This window comes from Dendropsophus ebraccatus, chromosome 1 (assembly GCF_027789765.1).
Source record: "Dendropsophus ebraccatus isolate aDenEbr1 chromosome 1, aDenEbr1.pat, whole genome shotgun sequence".
In the NCBI taxonomy this organism is placed as follows: domain Eukaryota; kingdom Metazoa; phylum Chordata; class Amphibia; order Anura; family Hylidae; genus Dendropsophus; species Dendropsophus ebraccatus.
The window spans coordinates 181,149,895-181,172,394 of record NC_091454.1 but is presented as its reverse complement, the minus strand read 5'-3'; the positions used below and the strand labels follow the sequence as shown (position 1 = coordinate 181,172,394).

Sequence of the window (22,500 nt, the reverse complement as noted above, 5' to 3'; positions counted from 1 at the left end):
GTTGCAATACTGACATTTTACTGCAAACTTTTTACTTCTTTTTTTTTTTTTTCAAATTGTTCTAGGAATTTTTGCTAGTATTGATCCAACAGTAAGAAGGATGCTATGGATAGCTTTTGTAAGAAATCTAAGATTACTATAAAATTCTGGTCCCCTTACCAATCTGCCCACTATATGACGTTCATACCCGCAGGGCCTTATTAGGAGTTGCTGCTGCCCTAGGCACTAAACCTAAAGACGCCCCATCTTGGGGAGCGTGGGGGACAGTGGTTTCGGCCACATGCATTTCTCTACATGTAGAAACATTGTCTGAAATGAGTTTTTCCTGTTTTTTTAACTGCCTAAAACATAAATTTTGGATATTGTGTGCAGGAATTCTCACCACAGGATTGGTAGATTGGTAGGTCCAGACCTGAACAATTCCACCATACCAGTCCCCCCCATTCAAAAAGACACCTGATTTACTGGCAAGCCTGAACGGGAGGTGGGAGACTAAGGGTACAAACTCACACACCGTATACGCAGTGTATTTACTGCTGCGATACGCAGCAAATAGGCAGCAGATTAGATCTAAATAACTGAACACAGCATCAAATCTGCACCATCAGATCTGCTGCGTATTTGCTGCGTATACGGTGTATGTGTTTGTACCCTCAAAAAAATAAAAAAAAATTAAAAAAAAGTTGTTTCTTTCCCCCTGCAAGCTGCTGCCCTAGGCACCGGACCATGGGTGCCTAGTGGTAAACACGGCCCTGCCTACCTGGGATATGACATCACTGTATGAGAAGTGATCAACCAACTACTGAGATCCCCACCAATCAGAAGAATAATCTCCTGTGTGCAGGAATAAGAGAACATTCACAATGATCTCACACTTTGGTGCACGTGGTTCCATAATGGAGGTGCAGGGATCTGCATTATCCTGACTGTATCTATATGTGGTCCGGGCCACAAAAATGCTACTTCTCGATAAATTATATCTCAAGTGTGAAGAACGTGGAACCATGAGTGTTCAAACCTAATTTTTAACTGTGTCATGTTTTCCTAGCAGTTGCACTCCTTCCTCCTCCTGTCAAAAGTATACGTTCTGAGACAAACATTGCGTGTTGGTGAAGCCACATCTAGGTACAATTTTCAAGGGGACATAAAAATAAAAAGCTATACTTACCTGCCCTGGTCCCCTGCTGCTCCTACTCCACAGACTGCTGGTCTCCCACTGCTTCTGCCTGCCCCCAAGATAGGGAGTCGGAGCAGGAGCAGCCAATCACTGGCCAACACTCAGAAGCAGGCAGACGGAGTGGGCAACGGGAGACTGCAAATCCATGAAACAGGAGCAGGGGACCAGGGTAGGCAAGTATAGCACTTTTTTTACGTATCAGCACCAATCAAATATAATGATTTTATTTGCTGCTTCATCTTCACAGGGAGTTCCTGATAAGTAAGTGCTGCCGAGCCCTCCTTTGTGGGTGATAAGATCTGATATACAGCATGTTGGCAGCTTTGTGTATCATCTCAAAGGGGGATGCAGGTCAGTCAGCCAGCACTGTATTCCCATCAATGATCCAATGTATCCATCATAAAGTCCGATAGCATCTGGACGTAGAAGAACTTACATCATCTGGCATCCGAAAACAGAGTTTCAACCCCAACAGAATAAATAAGTACACTACAGGAGCCAATGTAATAAAAAAGGAATTCAAGCAAGTGGGTGAAAATTTTGTTTAGTGCAATTTGAAAAGTTTTTTTTTTTCTTTTTTGCTATTACACAGTGTGCAAACCAGTTATTTTTCTAGGACAAAATCTACCCCCCCCCCCCCCAAAAAAAAAAAAAGTGAAATAACTTATAAATGGACTGGCTCTACATAAATCCCGTGCGCGTTGCTGTGCACAGCCGAAAACCTACGCCACCTGAAAGGTGGAGTAGGTTTTCGGCGTATCTTTTAGTTGAAAAAATGATAAATCGCGCAGACTCTGAGTCCGCACCCCCCGTTCCACCTCCTCCACACACACCCCCCCCCGCCCCCCGGCGTAAAGTGCCGATATGCAAATCGTCCATCGTCCATTTGCGCATAAAAGCATTCGCATATCGGCACTTTACGCCGAAATTAAACAGTACGCCGGATGATTAAAAACAATGACCACTGTGTAAAGCAGCCAATCACAGCGCAGCTTTTACTTTACCTGAGCGGTTTACAAAATGAAAGCTGCACGGTGATTGGCTGCACGGTGACTGGCTGTTAGGAGCAACAAAAAGTTTTTACTTTTAAGACAGTTTTGACAATAAGGAGACATAGGAGCCTACGGCACGCCGCAGGGGACAGTGGGTGCGCAGCCTGGCTGCTACCTGTCACCCCGGGTCCCGGACAGACTTCTGCACGATCCCTAACTGCTGGAGAAGATGGTAACGGCCCCCACTGCTGGAGAGCCGGGAGCGGCCTCTCGTGTAGCCCCCTAGCGGCTGACTGTGTGATGCCCCGGGCGCCCCCTCACCTGTCCCCGCACTCAGCGGCTGCAGCTCCGGCTCCTCATCCCGTCTGCACAGGGCTCTGTCTGCACTTCCTCAATCCCTACGGGGAGGAGCGTGTGTCGCGATTTCCTAGAGCTGGAGGGGAGGGAGGGCGGCCGGAGCCGGGGCAGACCGGGCTGGAGTTCCGCTATGAGGTGCAGACTGCCTCAATTATCGAGGGAATCGCGGGCTGTTGTGTTCACACTAGCAGTACTGCACTAGAAAGCCGCATCGTCTGCACAGACAGTGTGAGAGGTCATGCTGCTGCTGGGGGTTCTGGTTTGGTGCTCATTATTTTTTTTATTTCTTGCAGAATATAACAGATTCATAAGTATCAACCTGTGGCCCTCCAGCTGCGAAACTACAACTCCCATCATGCACTGACAGCCAAAAGTTCAATATCTGTTTAACTACAACTCTCATCATGTTGTGACGGCCAAAAGCACGATATCAGCGCATCCCAACCTGTGGATCTCCAGCTCTACAACTACAACTCCCATCATGCCTGACAGCTGAAGGAGCGCCACACTTAGGGGACACTGTATGATACAATCCCTGGCCTGGCTGCAATAGAGAGTACAGGGGCCCAGACTCTGGCTGACATTTCTGGAATAATTTGCCATCCATCCATAAAAAATAGGGGGTTATCCAAGGTTAGAAAATTATAGCTGCTTTCTTCTAAAAACAGCGCCACCCCTGTGCTTAGGTTATGTGTGGTATTGCAATTTTCCTTTATTCGCTTCAATGCAGCTGCAAAACCACACGCTACACAATTTAAAGACAAAAGTGTTGCTTTTTCTAAGAAAGCCACTATCTTCTGTTTTTATTGGAGCAGCTCAATTTATTGTCTATAGAGCCACAGAAGTGAGCGGACCACCGTACTCGGCTCTCCATAGACTCCACACACTGGGCCAAGCGACAACTATCTGTAACCAGGGAGGTCACCACACCAGAATTTTGAGTTCTTGATACCAAAAAGTCCACGATGAAGCTCATTTAGCTAAACGAACGTAGGGACGGCTCCTTTGGTGTGCAGCAATATGGACTGAGATTGTACCCCTTTAAGAATCTCATGTAATAAGATTATGGGTATCCCCATTATACCATGTAGCTGGAGGTCATGATAGGGTGTTTCACAGCCTCAGCACTGTTAATGAGTTATATTAGCTGACACCATTTTTTATTATATCGTTTTTTTACTTTGTGGCCATTTTTACATTTATTTTACATACATGATGCTTGTATTGGTATCTTTTTAATATATAATAAAAATATTAATTGATTTTTGTGAACTAAGCCCATTGTTTTCTTGTGTAATATCTTCTTAGTGGGTTTTTTCAGTATTGATAGGGCGACATCCAGTGGTGCAGTTTAATACTGCAGCCCAGGTTTTAGATCACCTCACTCCCCCTATCTGGAACCTTTTTGTGTCTATACCAAAAAGGCCACAAAGTACAACTTTTCTATTTTCTTAGTAAAATATTTATTAGCTGGCTCACCACAATCTGTGTCATAGTGCCAGTGTTAAATTTTGAGTTTTACATAAAACATTTTTTCTTCCCCCTTCTCAATTTTATGCAGGGTCCTAATCCAATTTGGGGTCCATTCACACATACAGGATCTGCAGCAGATCCTGCACATGCCCCTGTAGCGCTGCTCCCCGGTCCCAGCTGTCAATTTCGGCTGTAATCCAGGTACAGTCTCATACCTGGCTCTTCCAGCTGCAATGTCACGGCCCAACTGAGCAATTGCCTGCTCAGCCTGTCAGTGACTGGGGCGGTGTCTTGCCTGAATCACTGATTGGCTGAGCCGCTATCACTCAGTCAAGTACATGACGTTGCAGCTGGAGGAGCTGCAGAAGGTCACCGTCTGTCTACAGGACCAGGGAGCGCCGCTACATGGCACGAGGATAGGTAAGTATACTTTGTTTATTATGTTCCCGCACCCCCATGCCTTTCTGATTTTTTGTAATGTCATGGGAGTTCTCCTTTAAGTAACACTGATAGCCCATAGGGGCATTATATCCTCCTTGGCCTGTGGGGTCTGGAAAGGCATTATATCCTCAGTTAACTGAAGAATTTGACTATAAGGCTTTTTAGTAGCAGTACGCAGCTTAGATGCTATGGATCTTACCAGTTTAGCTTGCTGGGATTTGAGAAGAGAACATTGCTGCAGATCTGTTACACGATATCCAGAAGGACATCTGCAGGAGCATGATCACCATTGTGGAAGCTGATCAGCACTATCTCTAGCCAGAGGCTTAATAGAGAGGACAGCAATGCCAGGGGGCACCCTTGCACACAATGGAGCGTGCGGCCAGAGCCGCACTTTCCATTTTGTAAGCTGACATGTAATATGCGCCTCAGGAAAAGGGTGTAGCTTTAAATGGAATGCTCCAAAATATTGGTATATTACTGTGTTGTACCAGTACACTAAGGTAGAAACTTATCAATGGTTTTTGTGTAAGTTCTCATTTAAAATTGTTGCAAATTTTGGAGCAAACGCTTACTTACTTTCCCTGTGTTTTGCACAAACATTTGAGAGCACTTCGCAACAGTAAACAGTGCTGCCCAAAATGTTTGACTTTTTTAAACTAGTCTTCTGGTAAAAGTATTGATAAATTCTCCTGTATGTTTTTAATGTTTTGCTGAAGAAAGTAGAGTAAGATAAATGTGAATAGCAGTCTTAGCTGATGTACGGTTAACTGTTTATATGCTATTTGTGTTTAATGTTGTGTTTCCTTATGCTGTTACCAAAATACAGGGATGGGGAACCTTCGGACGTCCAGCTGTTGCAAAACTACAATTCCCGTGACGCTTGGATAGCCAAAGCTTCGCTTTGGCTGTCCAGGCATGATTGGAATTGTGGTTTTGCAACAGCTGGAGGGCCGAAGGTTCCCCATCCCTGATATAATATATGACAATGGTGCAGCAGAGATTGCTTGAAGTAGCTACAAAAGTAGCCCAACACTAATAACCCTGTAAACCTGATAAATAAGCCTGGTTCTTGCAAGGAGCCAAAGAAACTCCTTGAGGACTAACCTTGCTCTGGCCTGAGAGTTGAATCTTCTGCCAGTGTCACTCTAGAATTACTCTATGGGAACAGGCCCTTAAAAGGGAAGTCCAGTGAAAATAAAAAAGCAAGGCAGTCAGGAGGGGGGTACGGGAACTTAACAACAATGTATACTTACCACTGCCGTTAGTCCTTGCCACTGTAACGCTTCTCTGGGGTCTCGCTAATGGCCGCCTCCAGGTACATCACATATCTGTCTCTTCCTCCTGTAACGTCACAGCCTGGCTGAGAGAGTGCTGCTTAGCCAGTGACTGGGGCAGGACATGGGACCAGCTATGTGACATTGCAATTTGAAGAGCTGCAGGAGGCCGGTGGCTGTTAGCTGGACCCCGAAGCAGCGCTACAAGGATAGGTAAGTATTCTTTTTTTTATTTCATGGAACTTCTCCTTTAACTCTGCACCAGCCACACCCACCTTTGCTGTTTTATTTCTGCTGGAATAGGAAAATGTTTAAGAACTGTGTCTCCGCTTATGTAACTGATTTGTTTCCATTTAATAAGGTTATCTGTAGAATTGCAGAGCTTTTTGCACTGGTTCTTTTATCTCCCAGTGACTTGGTCGTATCTAGAGATAAGCGAACCTCGAGCATGCTCAAGTCGATCCGAACCCGAACTTTCGGCATTTGATTAGCGGCGGCTGCTGAAGTTGGATAAAGCCCTAAGGCTATGTGGAAAACATGGATATAGTCATTGGCTGTATCCATGTTTTCCAGACAACCTTAGGGCTTTATACACGTTCAGCAGCCCCAGCTAATCAAATGGCGAAAGTTCGGGTTCGGATCGACTTGAACCCGAACCCGGTTCGCTCATCTCTAGTCGTATCCGCACTACTATGGCACCACCGCAGTCTCAGTAAATCCCTCCTATTATCTTTACATTCCCTATCCCAGTGATGCTACAATAAAACATGCAACTTGTTGAAACATTATATAGTATTTATTTTGCACTATGAAAAATACAAAAACATAGTTGATTAATTGCATTCTATTCCATAAATATATAATCTTTATATTTTATTGGTTCATAGAAAAAGGTGGAATACAGTCTATCTTATCACAATATAAAATATTCTGTACCCAGAACTTACATATTAACAACAACATTTGTGGAGATTTTACAATTTGCTGGTGGAACGTACATGTGCCTGCTGGCTATATGGTGCAGCCTTAGGCAATGGTCACACACTGTTTAAACAACGGCCGTTGTTCATCAAAGGCTTCCACTTTGGTGATGTAACCAGAAATGGATGTTATTCAGCATTGTGTTAGTAGTGTAGGTGATGTGACCAGAAATGGATGTTATCCAGCATGGTGTTAGTAGTGTAGGTGATGGGACCAGAAATGGGTGTTATCCAGCATGGTGTTAGTAGTGTAGGTGATGGGACCAGAAATGGATGTTATCCAGCATGGTGTTAGTAGTGTAGGTGATGGGACCAGAAATGGGTGTTATCCAGCATGGTGTTAGTAGTGTACAGTAGGTGATGGGACCAGAAATGGATGTTATCCAGCATGGTGTTAGTAGTGTAGGTGATGGGACCAAAAATGGATGTTATTTAGCATGGTGTTAGTAGTGTAGGTGATGGGACCAGAAATGGATGTTATCCAGCATGGTGTTAGTAGTGTAGGTGATGGGACCAGAAATGGATGTTATCCAGCATGGTGTTAGTAGTGTAGGTGATGGGACCAGAAATGGATGTTATTTAGCATGTTGTTACTAGAATAGGAGAGTCGCACAGTGAGCTCTGCTACATCCTTCTGTGCTGTTCTCTTATTACACCAGAACAGGAAGATACACACACAATAGTTGGTCATAGGCAAATTCCTAGCAGTATGGCAACATGGAACAAGAAACTGGCTGTTTTACTCTGATCTAGTACTCTAGGCTGGCATTATAGACTTTACTGAGGAGGCTGGGGGGCACTAGGGACACTATTATATTGTCTGGAGGCTATGAGTATTAAAGGGTAAGAGAGAAGTTACAAACTGAGTTATATGCAAGGGCGGGAAGTTTTTTTGTATGTTTATTTGAGGAGTTGCCAAATAATATAGTTACATGTTAACTAAGCTGAATTCAAGATATACACCTTATGGCCATGTTCACATGGCGTATGAGACCGGCCGTTCCGTGACCTGGCCGGTCTCTGCAAAGATCATCCCGGCCGGTACTGCAGTACCTTCCAGATGATCTTTCCGGCCGCAGTGTTGTGATGCGGGCGCATCAGAGCCACTCGCTTCATTGTGTGAACTGACAGGGTTTCCTACGGCCGCAATTCACTAAATTGCGGCCGCAGTAAACTGACATGTCAGTTCTTTGCTGCGCCACTAGGGATCCCGGCCAGAGCGTATACTATGTGTATACGCGCTGGCTGGGATCCCATAAAAGAACATGCCAGGTATTTTGGTGTACAAAGTACGTCCGTTGTTGCCATCGGCGTACTTTCACGCTGTGTGAACATAGCCTACCAATGCAATGGTTATGTACATGTTACTTTTCAGGTTTCTTGAAAGAATTCCAAACTGACGTAACTGCGATCATGTTTGGCTATCCAGATGTAAACTAGCTATTTTTATTTATTTTATTTATATATTTTTTTATTTTTATATTTTTTTCTGTAAATCAAATAAAAAAGACAGATGAAACATGCATGTCTTGTGCACCACATATTCCATTTCTCAGGGACATTTAATTTTACCAGACAAGATTATACCAGATTTCTATATACCAGATTAGGTAGGCACATGAAATATTTGGGTTATCAGGGGAGTCCTAAGCTTAGAATTATATACAATCCCCCCCCCCCCCCCCAAAAAAAAAAAAATCATATAGTATTAACATATAATCTGGCTTTTGTATTCAGGCCATAATATAATTCGTCAGTTCTATTTCTTATGATTTCTTACCTAAGTACTTATAACCATCACCAAGATTTCTGTCTGAGCTATATACATTAGAAATGACCATATAAATAAACAAGTGCATCAATATAAAATCTACTAGCTCTATTAGGTTGTATCTGTATACCTCCTGAGCTTCTGTTCTGTATACAGGGAATCCTTGGGCGCCATTTCTATAGTTGTTATTTTAGGAGGAAAGGGCTTCTTTGATTTTTTTTTTGTATTTAGTATTTAGAGAAGTCCAATAATTTCAGTCACATGAGACAACAGACGTCTTAATAATAGGGGGAACATCTACTAAATGTTGGAATCCCATGGATCCTAAGAACAAGCTCATGGTCGGCAATAGGGGTTATGGGAAACCAAGTAAGAAGCTGTTTAGCACAAGTACCACAGTCGCCTCCTTTTCTAAATGAGCTACAAATCTAACTCTGCTAAATATTCCATAGATTCTCCAAACAAAGGAGCACGTCAGCGTTCAGTAAGCCGGTAACAGGTATGTTTCTGGATAAAGTTATATAAACTCCACAATTTTCCAAATCTGCAGCCTTGTCATAAAGAGGCATTAGGTGGCGTGTGCTCTGGCCAAATATACTCAGATAGTTAATAGGTGAAGCTGAGCATCTATGATGCTGAATCACATGGATTACAATGTTCCCATAGCCAGGGGTCAGACTGGTAACAAAGACATTTCTGGAATGTTCCATGATGAGTTCTTTAGAGTTGCGTATTCTGCTGCAGCAGAATCGTCTACCAACGCCACCTTGTTCTTGCCCCATTCTCTTCACAGTGTTTTTGGTGATAATTTGATTGTCACAGTTTTGACTTCTGTGTACTCTGCCAGGGCATATTCACCACTGCAAGGCAAAGAGTTGTTAGGAAGCGTTATGTACAGCACAACTATTGACGCCTATTGGGCATACACAACTATGGACATGTGATCGCTAAGGCCTTATTCACACATTCTGTAAATTTTTCCATAATTGAAGGCACATTATGGTTCATCTTAATTTAACTATCACCTTCCCATTACCTTCTGTAATACACACGCATGTCCAAGGTACAGTCTTTGTCTGTATACCTGTCACTATGAAAATACTTTAGAATCTATTGACATCATTTAAAGTGAACCTGTCACCAGGACAATGCTGTCTAATCTATCACTATTATGTTTTAGAGAAGGAAGAGCTGAGCAGATTGATATATATCTTTGTGGGAAAAGATTCAGTATAACTTGAAACTTAGTGGAAATCCCTGATAATTCTGTGGTAAGGAGTCCAGTGGGCGATGTAACTCAATGGGCTTGACTCCTAAGCATGGAAACATCAGGCATTTCTATCAATAAATTACAAGTTATACTGAATCTTTTCCCATAAAGATATATATCAATCTGCTCAGCTCTTTCTGCTCTATAACATGGTGCAAAAGAGGAGCCAGTGGAGCCTCATTGAAGAGTCTCAAAACACAGGGCTAGCCAGATATCCCTCCGGGAAGGACCCAGCCGAGGGGCAGCTCCTGTTAGGAAACCACCAAAACCACCATATTAAGTGGCCCTATAAGTCAATGTAATGAGAAGGGATAAGCCAAGTCTAGGTAACCATCCACATACAGCTGTTTCGGGGTGTTGCCCCTCATCAGTGTGGAGCAGGATTCTGGCTAGGTGGGAGCAATGCCTAGTGGAGCCATAAGAGAAACAGATTGCTGAACTCAGGGAGACCAGCCAAACAACAACACTGCCGGCTGCTAGTGAAAGCGCTCAATGCAGTGAAGTCCTAGGTGCATTGCCCTGTGTTTTGAGACTCTTCAATAAGGCTCCACGGGCTCCTCTTTTGCATATTCATGTTTCCCAGGGGGCAATGCACCTAGGACTTCACTGCATTGAGCGCTTTCACTAGCAGCCGGCAGTGTTGTAGTTTGGCTGGTCTCCCTGAGTTCAGCAATCTGTTTCTCTATAACATGATGCTGATAGCTTAAGTAGCATTTTCATGGTGATGGGTTCCCTTTAAAGTTCAGGAATAGCTGAGCATATTGAGATTTTATATATAATATTTGTGGGAAAAGATTCAATATAACTTCTAACCTATTTATTTGAAACCCCTGCTCTGTCTATTGCTAGGAAACCAGAGAACAGTGTCACTCAAAGATAGGACCACCCCCTGGACTCCTAAGCATGGAAAGATCAGAGATTTCAATCTAAAAGTTGTATTGACTATTTTCCCATATAGAGATTGAGAAAAATATATATCGATCTGTTCAACTCTTTCCCCTCTATGAAATGATGTACACAAGACAAGAAATGTTGCAGAAAAATCAGTGGTGTGTGTCTGTGTGTATCTGCGATAAGTACTCCTGCAAACCCAAGCACTGCTTGAAAATGGTTTTAATGTTAGACCGAAACGTTGCACTGTGGGTGCAATAAACACAGAGTTTTTTTTAAATTTCATCTGTTGGAGTGCCACAGTGTTTTACTTGGCTATGAAATGATATGGATAGATTACATGACAGTTGGTAATGGTTTCCTTTAAACATAACATTATATTAAAGATGGGGATGGCTCCCAACATTGATCATGCTTCTGCCATTGTGCTGACCCCCCTTCCTTGCCGACTACTCCTGGCTAAGCCATAAAGCGGTTATTCCATGATTAAATTGTATTACATATCCACAGGATGGGTGATAAGTATCTTATATGAAGGGGTTAAATTGCCAGGACCCCGGTAGTACTAGACCAATCTCTTGTGCCCATCTCTTGAACGCCACATTATTCACTCACTATAGGGCTGACATAAACAATGAAGAACAATGCTTGGCTATCTTCATCAATCCCATAACAAGTGTATACAGTGGCATTTGGTTATGTGCTCTGCCTCTCTATTCAAATGGGGGACTTTAATAACTTCCATATGTACATGACAAGTATTGCCCCTGTAGCCTGGAGGAGTTAACTTACAGTTCTCTGCCATTTCCTGACATCTTGAAGCCTCCAAATGGAGTCTGTGCATGGAGTGCGTTGTAACAATTAATCCTGCAAAACAAGTCAAAGATACGTTTAGAGGCTTCAGCAGTGTCGCACTGTGTGCTTTGATGTTGCATTAAAGGGGCAGTGCGGCGGTAAGCAATTATTCACTAAATAACACACATTACAAAGTTATACAACTTTGGGCTATGTTCACACTACCTAAAATAACGGGCGTTGTCCGCGCCGCAAAACTACGGTTGTTGTTTTGAGGTTCCCTATAATGACTGTAATGCAATGTAACTACGGCCGTTGAATTCACACTACATATCAGATTACGGCCGTTGTTTATACGGCCCTGTGAAAAATGAACATGTCAATTATTTCCGGCCGGTAATACTGCAACAACGGCCGTGGATTTCAATGCGGCCGCGAACGTAAAACTTATATCTGCCGAATTAAACTTGATTTTGATGTAAAAAAAATTCTGAGTGGTTTCTCGGGCTGGGCGCAGTATTTAAAGTAAATGACCTGTTTCATCCCGTTTATAAACATGCTAGAAATCAAAATTTAACAACGACCGTAGTTTCACGACTAGCCCGTACGTTCGTAATTCTACGGCCGTTGTTTTGGCCTCAAAATAACGGACGTTATTTTACGTAGTGTGCACATAGCCTTGTAATGTATGTTATGTATGTGAATGGCCCCCTTCCCCGTGTTCCCCCCACCCACACCAGACCCGGAAGTGTAGTGCTCTATACTCACCTGATTTGTGTCGATCCCTGTCCGCCATCTTGTAACAATGATGTCATCTTCGGGCGGCCGGCCGAACCACTCCGACCGTCCCTCGGGCCGCCCTATTGCGCGTCATATGCTGCTCAGCAGCGATTGGCTGAGCATAACTGTGCTCAGCCAATCGTGGCTGAGCAGCTCATGACGCGGCAGAGGGCGGCCGGAGTGGTTCGGCCGGCCACCCGAAGATGACATCATTGATACAAGATGGCGGACGGGGGTCAACACGAATCAGGTGAGTATAGAGCACTACACTTCCGGGGGTGGCGTGGGTGGGGGGAAACATGGGGAAGGGGGCCAACTTTGGTTGTATAACTTTGTAATGTGTGTTATTTAGTGAATAATTCCTTACCGCCGCACTACCCCTTTAAGTGGTTGTCAGAAAATTCACCCCATCCACCTGCAGTCCAATTTTTATTGCATTAATATATATATGACTTATGTTATGTTGATCTTGCAGTCAGATAGTAGCTTATGTTAAAGTGTTACTAGTTATTTTCAAAATCTAAATCAGCAGGGCATGTGATATAAAGTGTTTGCAATTTACACTGATTTTTTTTGTTTTTTGTTATCATGCTTTAAAACAATGCTATACCAGGTCCAGTCTTCTGAAGGCAACTTTTTAGTCTTGTCCTGGTTAAAAAAAAGAGACTAAGCACAGAAAGTAATCTGAGCGCTCACAGAGAAGGCAGTCGTGATTGATGGACGCATTGAGCTGTGACTCTCTGTACTGGCCGGGACTTCATGTGTTTAGTCTCTTCTTTTCAACCAGCACAAGACTTAAAAATTGCCTTCAGGAGATTTTTTAAAGTGACTCTGTACCCACAATCTGACCCCCCTAAACCACTTGTACCGTCAGATAGCTGTGTTTAATCCAAGATCTGTCCTGTGGTCCGTTTGGCAGGTGATGCAGTTATTGTCCTAAAAAACAACTTTTAAACTTACAGCCCCGTACCCTACGGGCGTGGCTTAGAATATCTGTTCCCTAACTTTGCACCACCCCTCCTCCCTCCCCCCCACCCACTTCATCATTAGGAATGCCACTGGAACATTTTCTCCATGCTGAACATTTGCACAGGTGTCTTAACGGTCCAGCCCATGTGCCGTGCTGACACAGGTGGGGAATAGGAGATAATCTGCCTGGAGCATTCCTAATGATGAGGAGGGTGGGGAGGAAGGACAGAGAGGTTGTGCCAGCCTAATGCATACACAATCTAGGCCACTCCAGTAGGGCACGGGGCTGCCAGTTTAAAAGTAGTTTTTTAGGACAATAACTGCATCATCTGCCAAAAGGACCACAGGACAGATCTTTGATTAAAAGCAGCTATCCGAAGGTACAAGTGGTTTGGGGGGGTCAGATTGTGGGTACAGAGTCAATTTAAAGAGATACTGTATCCATCAACCCACCCCTCAAAACCTCTGGTACCGTCCATTTGATGAGAGTAAGTCCTTCCCAGTCGTGTGATTTAAAATGCTCCCGATGCCTTTGTTAGGCTAAAAAATTATCTTTTAATCTGCAGCAGCTGAGTCATGGCTAAAGTGTCTGTGCTCTAGGCCTGAGACGCCTCTCCTTTCTTCCTCCTCTCCCTCCTCATCATTAAGAACACCCCTGAGCAGGGTTTCTCCTATTCATCACTTGTATAAACAGTGCACATGCCACGCCTTATTGATTCAGCTGCAGAATAAAAGATCATTTTTTATCCTAACCAAGGCACAACCGGGAAGGACTTACTCTTATCAAACAGACGGTATCAGCAGTTGAGGGGGGGGGGGGTTAGTAGATACAGTTTTGCTTTAAAACATGATAACTAATAAAAAATAATGAATGTAAACTGCAATCATGCTGTATATCACATCCTCTCCTCATTTACACTACCGTTCAAAAGTTTGGGGTAACATTGAAATGTCCTTATTTTTGAAGGAAAAGCACAGTACTTTTCAATGAAGATAACTTTAAACTAGTCCTAACTTTAAACAAATACACTCTATACATTGCTAATGTGGTAAATGACTATTCTAGCTGCAAATGTCTAGTTTTTGGTGCAATATCTACATAGGTGTATAGAGGCCCATTTCCAGCAACTATCACTCCAGTGTTCTAATGGTACAATGTGTTTGCTCATTGGCTCAGAAGACTAATTGATGATTAGAAAACCCTTGTGCAATCATGTTCACACATATGAAAACAGTCTAGCTCGTTACAGAAGCTACAAAACTGACCTTCCTTTGAGCAGATAGTGTTTCTGGAGCATCACATTTGTGGGGTCAATTAAACGCTCAAAATGGCCAGAAAAAGAGAACTTTCATCTGAAACTCAACAGTCTATTCTTGTTCTTAGAAATGAAGGCTATTCCATGCGAGAAATTGAAGATTTCCTACAACGGTGTGTACAACTCCCTTCAGAGGACAGCACAAACAGGCTCTAACCAAAGTAGAAAAAGAAGTGGGAGGCCGCATTGCACAACTAAGCAAGAAGATAAGCACATTAGAGTCTCTAGTTTGAGAAACAGACGCCTCACAGGTCCCCAACTGGCATTTTCATTAAATAGTACCCGCAAAACACCAGTGTCAACATCTACAGTGAAGAGGCGGCTGCGGGATTTTGGGCTTCAGGGCAGAGTGGCAAAGAAAGAGCCATATCTGAGACTGGCCAATAAAAGAAAAAGATTAAGATGGGCAAAAGAACACAGACATTGGACAGAGGACGAGTGGAAAAAAGGGTTGTGGACGGATGAATCCAAGTTTGAGGTGTTTGGATCACAAAGAAGAACGTTTGTGAGATGCAGAACAAATGAAAAGATGCTGGAAGAATGCCTGACGCCATCTGTTAAGCATGGTGGAAGTAATGTGATGGTCTGGGGTTGCTTTACTGCTGGTAAGGTGGGAGATTTGTACAGGGTATAAGGGATTCTGAATAAGGAATGCTATCACTCTGCACCGCCATGCCATACCCAGTGGACAGCGCTTGATTGGAGCCAATTTCATCCTACAACAGGACAATGACCCTAAACACACCTCCAAATTGTGCAAGAACTATTTACAGCAGAAGCAGGCAGCTGGTATTCTATCGGTAATGGAGTGGCCAGCGCAGTCACCAGATCTGAACCCCATTGAGCTGTTGTGGGAGCAGCTTGACCGTATGGTACGCCAGAAGTGCCCATCCAGCCAATCCGACTTGTGGGAGCTGCTTCTAGAAGCGTGGGGGGCAATTTCTCCAGCTTACCTCAACAGATTAATAGATAGAATGCTAAAGGTGTGCAATGCTGGAATTGCTGCAAAAGGTGGATTCTTTGACGAAAGCAAAGTTTGATGTAAAAACAATGTTATTTCAAATACAAATCTTTATTTCTAACCTTGTCAATGTCTTGACTTTATTTTCTATTCATTTCACAATGTATGGTGGTGAATAAGTGTGACTTTTCATGGAAAACACTAAATTGTTTGGGTGACCCCAAACTTTTGAACGGTAGTGTATATTGTGAGAGTTATAACGACAGTGACACTTTAAGGTTTGTGATTCCATACAAGCATTACCTATAGGCACATTTACAGGGTGGGAGGCCCCAGTTAGTGGGAGTTCATTGATCAGTCCCCAATCCCCTTCCATGCTTACATAGTATAGGAGGAGTTTGATGGTAGATGTCAAATAATCTTTTATCTTTTAGAAATCAAATTATGAGTCAGTAAAATATAGAAAAGTTAAAATAATATCAAAAATGTATATGAAAAAATTCAAACCCATCCCGCTTTATCCCAAATACACACCACACTGTTCCAGACTGCAGAGCAGAGGCCACGCTCAGAGCTTTGTCCAGGCTTTCTGTGAACACAGCGGCCGTCAGTCCATATTCTGTGCTGTTTGCTCTCTTTATCACTTCCTCTATGCTCTTGAATTTCAGGATGGACTGAACAGGTCCAAAAATCTGGAGTAAGCACAGACATAAACTATTACACTGATATATATATATCTATAACTGTCCTGAGACGCAGAGCTGGGCTGACGAACTTACTGATGGAACTGGCATTTATCATCTGCGACTTTGCCCAATCGATTGCTTAACGATTTTGAAGCAACAAATTTGGTTTTAATAACGATCGGCGTTAAGACAAATAAACCTTTAGAAAAATTGTTACAACGTTTGTAAGAAAAATCGTTATTGTGATCGTTTTTAAGATCGCTTAAGCCCATCTTTCACATAGGGTGAATCATAGAAAGACTGTTTACACGAAGCGATCTGCGAATTTGAAAGATCAAAATGAACAATTTCTCGTGCGTCGCTTGATCGTTTGCTGTGTTTACATGGTACGATTATCGCTCAAATGCAATCGTTATTGCGAAAATTTGACCGATAATCGTTCCGTGTAAACGCAGCATTAGAAAACATACTCCTAAACTGAAGACAAGAGTGGGGCTGTCTCTAGAAGAAAGTGGCCATGTTTTTGCAGTACTGTATAGCCCCTTTAATACTCAATTCAATTAAATAAGTGGTTCATAGGGGATAATGGACTTGCAGGTATCCATTTACTCCAGATTATTAGAGATGAGCGAAACTTGAGCATGCTCGAGTCCATCCGAACCCGAACTTTCAGCATTTGATTAGCGGTGGCTGCTGAACTTGGATAAAGCCCTAAGGCTATGTGGAAAATATCGATATAGTCATTGGCTGTATCCATGTTTTCCACATAGCCTTAGAGCTTTATCCAAGTTCAGCAGCCCCCGCTAATCAAATGCCGAACGTTCGGGTTCGGATGGACTCGAACCCGAACCCGGTTCGCTCATCTCTAAAGATTATGATGAATATGGCAGTATGTGACAGACAAAGGCATGGTTAAAGGGTTCTCCCACCTTATAATATGATGGCATATAGCCAGGATATGCCATAGCTTAATGAGTAGTGGAGTCTAATATCTAGGGTCCTCACTGACTATAGGAAAGAGGCTATGTTCACATAGTATTTTAGTCAGTAGTTTAGTCAGTTGAAAAATGACTGACCGAAATACAATGTGTGAACATAGACTTGTTTCCACAACGGATTTTTCTGTTGCTGAAATTAGAGCCTTACACTTAGACTTCTTCATGTTTATATTAGATGTAGGCTTAGCCCTATTGACTTGGACTAACATGTGCCTGAGCTACTCAATGTGAAATCTGCAGGGATTCCACATTAAAAGAAGTGACATGTCGCTTCTATAATGTGATGTGGATTTAGAATCTGTTTCTGAAGAAAATCTGCGCCATAGTGTCAGCAATAAAAAAACAATGCAGAAGCAGAATTAATGCTGTATGTACAAGGCCTTGAAAAGAAGATCTGAATAATGTAAGAATCCCTGGTTTTAGGGATGGGCTCTTTTTTATTGACTCTAGCAGTTGGGCAGTATATCCTAAATATACATTAGGGAAGGGAGGCAAGGGCCAGGGGTCCTTGCATAATTTTACTTGCTTGGATGGCCAATACATTTTTCATTGGCTACATAGAACAAAGATATTATCCTTTCATCCTTGTCCACTTCCCTCTTGGCTTCTGGAACTAAAGGGCCTATTACACGGGCCGATTATTGTGCAAAAAAATCAGTAAATAGTTCGAATTTAAGAAATAATGTTCTAGTGTAAACGATTAAACAACGAGCAGAAATTTGTTTGATCGCATCTTTTCAGCATCTTTTCGCATCTTTTCAGCTGACCTCAAAATCATTGTTAATTGTTCACAAATCTTTCAGTGCACAAGCGCAATAACGATCATTCACAGTACATAGATACGAACGCAATTGTGATCATATTTACGATAGTATTAACGACTTTTCGTATCGATTTATCTTCTCATCTTAACGCCTATCTTTTTAAATAAAAAAATAATCACTTGTCATTCGCTAAACAAACACTTAAGCCATTTATCTGTACGTGTAAAAGGACCCTAAGAAGACCCTGTACAACTGCCGCTATTATAGTGAAAATTTTGTTAGCAGTGAGAAAGGGGTCTGACAACCTCCTCTATTGGAATAATATGTGCAAGTATGTTGACAGGCCATTGCCATTAATTGTTTGACCGCCAACTCCCCCGCCGGTGGTGCTGGCTGGGTTCTGGTGGGGCTTTTTGGGTCTGGTCCTGTGACATGGGGGTTGCAGGGCCATTCCATGGCCCCCCTTCCCTGCACGTGCACGCTTTGCGGGGGTGGCAGTCACTGACCGACACGGTGTGGAGTTAGCGTAGGGACCCGTGTGAACCAGAGGACCTGCACGTTAGTACACAGGGCAATATGGTTTGATCAAATCATATACAGACACTCTGGTGTTTATTTTTAATATAGGCCAAGCGGCATTAGTATCAGCCATAGATGGGATGTGCAGCCGTTCCTTTCTCTCCGGTTTCCGTGTTTGACCGCCAACTCTGTCCATTATATCAGATAAACATTAGACTCACCTCTTCTTTTGCTATCCTCATGTCATCGGTCACTTCAGAGAATACAGTGGGCTTAATAAAAAATCCTCGTTCTCCAACGGCACAGCCCCCGCACTCTAGTTTTGCACCTTGATCCTTCCCACTCTGTATATATTCCAGCACCTTGTTGAACTGCTCTTCATTTATCTGAGGATCCCAGAGAACAACATGGTCAGAACACAAACAAAGAAATAAATTCTACATCTGCTATATATATTTATTTATTTTTATTCTACTCTGAGCAAATATATAAACTCCTATCTTGATATATTCTCTCATTATACAGCACAAAGTCTACAGATTAATAGTCAATGTCAAGGCTCAGATGTTGCTCGGATAACTGATGGCTGAACAATGGCTATTGCTCCCAACAAAACTATAAAAAAATTTTTGGTTCTCCTCTTTGTATATTTTGTTCCTTTGAGGGATGTTTAAACGGAATATACAAAAATTAGAATGAAAAAATAAATAAATAAAATGCTATAGCTTTATGCAAAAGACATTACAACTGAGGCAGGGAATGCCTGCAATTGCTGGAAATCCCCATCTTAGTTGTAATATGTTTTGCAGAAAGTAATTAAATTTTTTGTTACAATTTCTGTATTTTTCATTTAAACATCCCCCAAGGGAACAAAATATACAAAAATGAAAACCAAAAAGAAGGAAATTTAACTCCGAGTGATCGTTCATCCTGAGTTAAAATTTTCCGTGTTAACCAGCACTCTATGCTGTCCAGTAGCGGGCACCGGGTAAAATGCTTGAGTCTCCCATTGATTTCAATGGGATTTGTTACTTAAGTCGAGCATTAGAGAATTGAAAAATGCACGACTGAAGTAAACGGCAGTTCTAAACGGCAGACACTGTTAGATGTCTCTTAGGACATATATCCAGCTTCCAGAACGTAGAAAAATGCTTTTATTCTCTGGTACAAGGAGTCAAAGAGGTTTTTCCAAGCTCCTGAGTAGCTGTAAGCTGGAATATCTTCTCTCCCTGGAAGCTGAGTCTCCAGCAGGGTCAGGGATAGGAGGGGGAGTAAGGAGGAGTTACCACTTGCTGCACTTCAGGAGCTCAGGAAAGCCTTTTTTACTCTTCATACCATAAAGTAAAAGCATTTTTCTACATTTTTGAAGCACATACAAATATATGAAAGATACTGTGTGTTTCCTTGACCTAACAGCTATCTTACAGTGTCAGAAATTTGAAATGAGAATTGCAGCTTACAGATTCCCTTCGAGTATTTTACTACTCGCTCAACTTTAATAGTCAATAATTTGTATTAGGTCACAATACAAAATATACAAAATCAGGTATAACATGCTCTATGTCTGCACCTGGGGACCCTGTTCCGTTTTAGAGTCAAGAGGATCCCCAAGAAGCCGTCTCTTTGCATAATCCACACTCCGCCTGACAAATTCTGGATACATGGACTCCTCTACGAAGACCCGGGAGGCTGCTGTGCAGCACTGTCCTTGGTTAAAGAAGACGCCTTGGTGAGCACATTCTACAGCCAGCTCCACTGCCAAACAAACAGTAGGACAATCACATTATTTATACCTATATATGTAAGCCTTATGTACATAAAATACATGCATACATACATACATGTATGACTGTCAAAGAATATTGACATATCAAGAATCTTAACAACCTACAGAAGGAATCTTATTAAAGTAGCTCTATTTTAATACAGCTTTATACTTATCAGCTGCTATATATCCTGCAGAAGTGGTGTATTCTTTCCAGTCTGACACAGTGCTCTCTGCTGACACTCTTGTCCCAGACAGGAACTGTCCAGAGCAGGAGAGGTTTTCTACGGGGATTTGCTGCTGCTCTGGCCAGTTCCTGTCATGGACAGAGGTGGCAGCAGATAGCACTGTTTCAGACTGAAAATAAGACACCACTTCCTGCAGGACATACAGTAGCTGATAAGTACTGAAATATTTTTAAATTGAAGTTATTTACAAATCTAAATAGCTTTCTGAAACCATTTCATTAGAAAAAATGTTTTATCTCCTTTAAGGAAAGCCGAATAAGCAGAGTCCGCGCTATTCAGCATTTTCTATGGCAAAAAATAGTCAGGAAACCTACTCCAGCTCTCAGCTGGCATAGGTTTCCTGCCGCGCGCACTGGTGCGCATGGGGTTTATGTAGAGGCAGTGCGCCTCTACATAAATCTCCATAGTGTCGGCACTGCAGAAAACGCCGGACTTAATAAATGATCCCCTATCTGGTTGTAAAACACTGATTCATTGCTTTTCAATTTGTATGCTGATAACAAAAAATATAAGGTTACTAGCTGGGGAAAAAAAGAAAAAAGAAAAGATTTACAATACATTAGAACTCACAGTCAGCATCGGCAAAGACAATGCAGGGGTTCTTCCCCCCAAGTTCCAGAGTGACACGTTTCAGATTGCTCGCAGATGCCGCCTCCTTGATCAGTTTTCCAACCTGGATGTAAATGAGCGGAGATAAAGTCACATTGTATTCTTCAGCGCTGCCTGTAACAATCATTACTCAGTTGTAAGCACTAGATGGCGCCATAGCTTTGAATATGAACACTTAGAAGAGCCATGTGTATGGGGCATAGCTGTCAGCTAAACAAATGTCCCTTTTTATATCTATAGCCAACCAGTACCGTTTGTACCGACAAAGTTTTTGATTTTTTTTTTACTGTGACTGGGAAACTTTATGTACCAAGGGAAATCTAACATTTGTGTTTTTCATTAGATCAGATTTAGTTTGTGTTACATTGAGCACATTATTTCCCCATTAGGCTTATAACTCGCATTATTTACCTCCGTAGAGCCAGTAAATGCAACCTTGTCAATGTCAGGGTGATGTGATATGGCGGATCCAGCTGTGGGCCCATAACCTGGCACTATATTAACTACTCCAAGAGGGAACCCAGCCTGCAAAATAAATAAATAAAAAAAAGCTGTCAATCCCAAATACATCCCAAGGTCAGGTTTATACTATGTAAAAACAACAGTCGCATTTCATCACAATGGCCGTTGTTATGTAATACGGCAGTTGTTTTTACATAGCATGAACCTAGCCCAATAGTGTAAAAAAAACAATTGATATGAACTGTATTACCAAAACATATCACATAAGGTTGTCAATAGTTCATACATATTACTTTATGTACAACAATCTAGAACACCAGTATACAAGGGCAGAATGGTGCCTGCCTTGCAGTGCTGGGGTCCTGGGTTCATATCTGAGGGCAACATCTGCTTAGAGTTTGTATGTTCTCCCAGTGTTTGGGCCCGGTCACACTACGGAATCCAAGCGGGTAAGCTCCTGCGGATTCTGTGTGCTAGGAGCTTGAACATCTGCCTCTCCCATAGGCTCCATTCTATGGTCAGGTGGATTCCCCCGTCCACCCAAAGAATTGGCATGTTAATTCTTTTTTGGGCGGACAGCGAAATCTGCCTGAATAGAATAGAGCCTATGGGATGCACAGGGGGCGAGCGCATGGAATCCGCCGGAGGTTATCCGTGCGGATTCCGTAGTGTGGATGCGCCCCTTTGTGTAGGTTTCCTCTGGGTCCTCTAGTTTCCTCCTACACTCCAAGAGTCATACAGATAGGTACATTTAGATTATAAGCCTCAATGTGAGTGATAGTGAAGTCTATACAATTCTGTTAAATATGTTGGTAGCAAACAAACCCAGATTTTACATTTGCACAAACGGGAAAGCATTATGTTATATGCAGGTAGTCTGCTCTGTAGCCATGCCTAGAGTTTACACTGACATATTACCTCTTTTATTAAAGATCCCATATAGAGAGATGTAAGTGGCGTTTGCTCAGCCGGCTTTATTACCAGGGTATTTCCACAGCA

The 22,500-nt window shown here is 42.5% G+C and overlaps 2 protein-coding genes across 4 annotated transcripts in view; both read right to left on the bottom strand.

The window, feature by feature from the left end:
- The window catches only part of LRRK1 (leucine rich repeat kinase 1), a 67,234-nt gene extending 64,626 nt beyond the window's left edge, over positions 1–2,608 (bottom strand). Inside the window, exon 1 of one of the 3 annotated variants that reach the window (XM_069985337.1) lies at positions 2,491–2,608. The gene's annotated coding sequence lies outside the window, so the exon portion shown is untranslated. The other 2 variants (XM_069985344.1, XM_069985349.1) reach the window with 2 other exon arrangements.
- Positions 2,609–6,517: 3,909 nt separating this feature from the next.
- Positions 6,518–22,500, bottom strand: part of ALDH1A3 (aldehyde dehydrogenase 1 family member A3) — a 24,561-nt gene continuing 8,578 nt past the window's right edge. The window contains exons 6-13 of the mRNA XM_069985327.1: positions 22,420–22,500; positions 21,451–21,564; positions 21,001–21,103; positions 19,988–20,172; positions 18,639–18,803; positions 15,985–16,142; positions 11,422–11,496; positions 6,518–9,328 (exon numbers count right to left, since the gene is read on the bottom strand). The exon at positions 22,420–22,500 is cut by the window's right edge and continues 48 nt beyond it. Of these exons, the coding sequence (XP_069841428.1) occupies positions 9,256–9,328; positions 11,422–11,496; positions 15,985–16,142; positions 18,639–18,803; positions 19,988–20,172; positions 21,001–21,103; positions 21,451–21,564; positions 22,420–22,500 (954 nt within the window). The 3' untranslated portion in view covers positions 6,518–9,255. The remainder of the gene's footprint in view (positions 9,329–11,421; positions 11,497–15,984; positions 16,143–18,638; positions 18,804–19,987; positions 20,173–21,000; positions 21,104–21,450; positions 21,565–22,419) is intronic.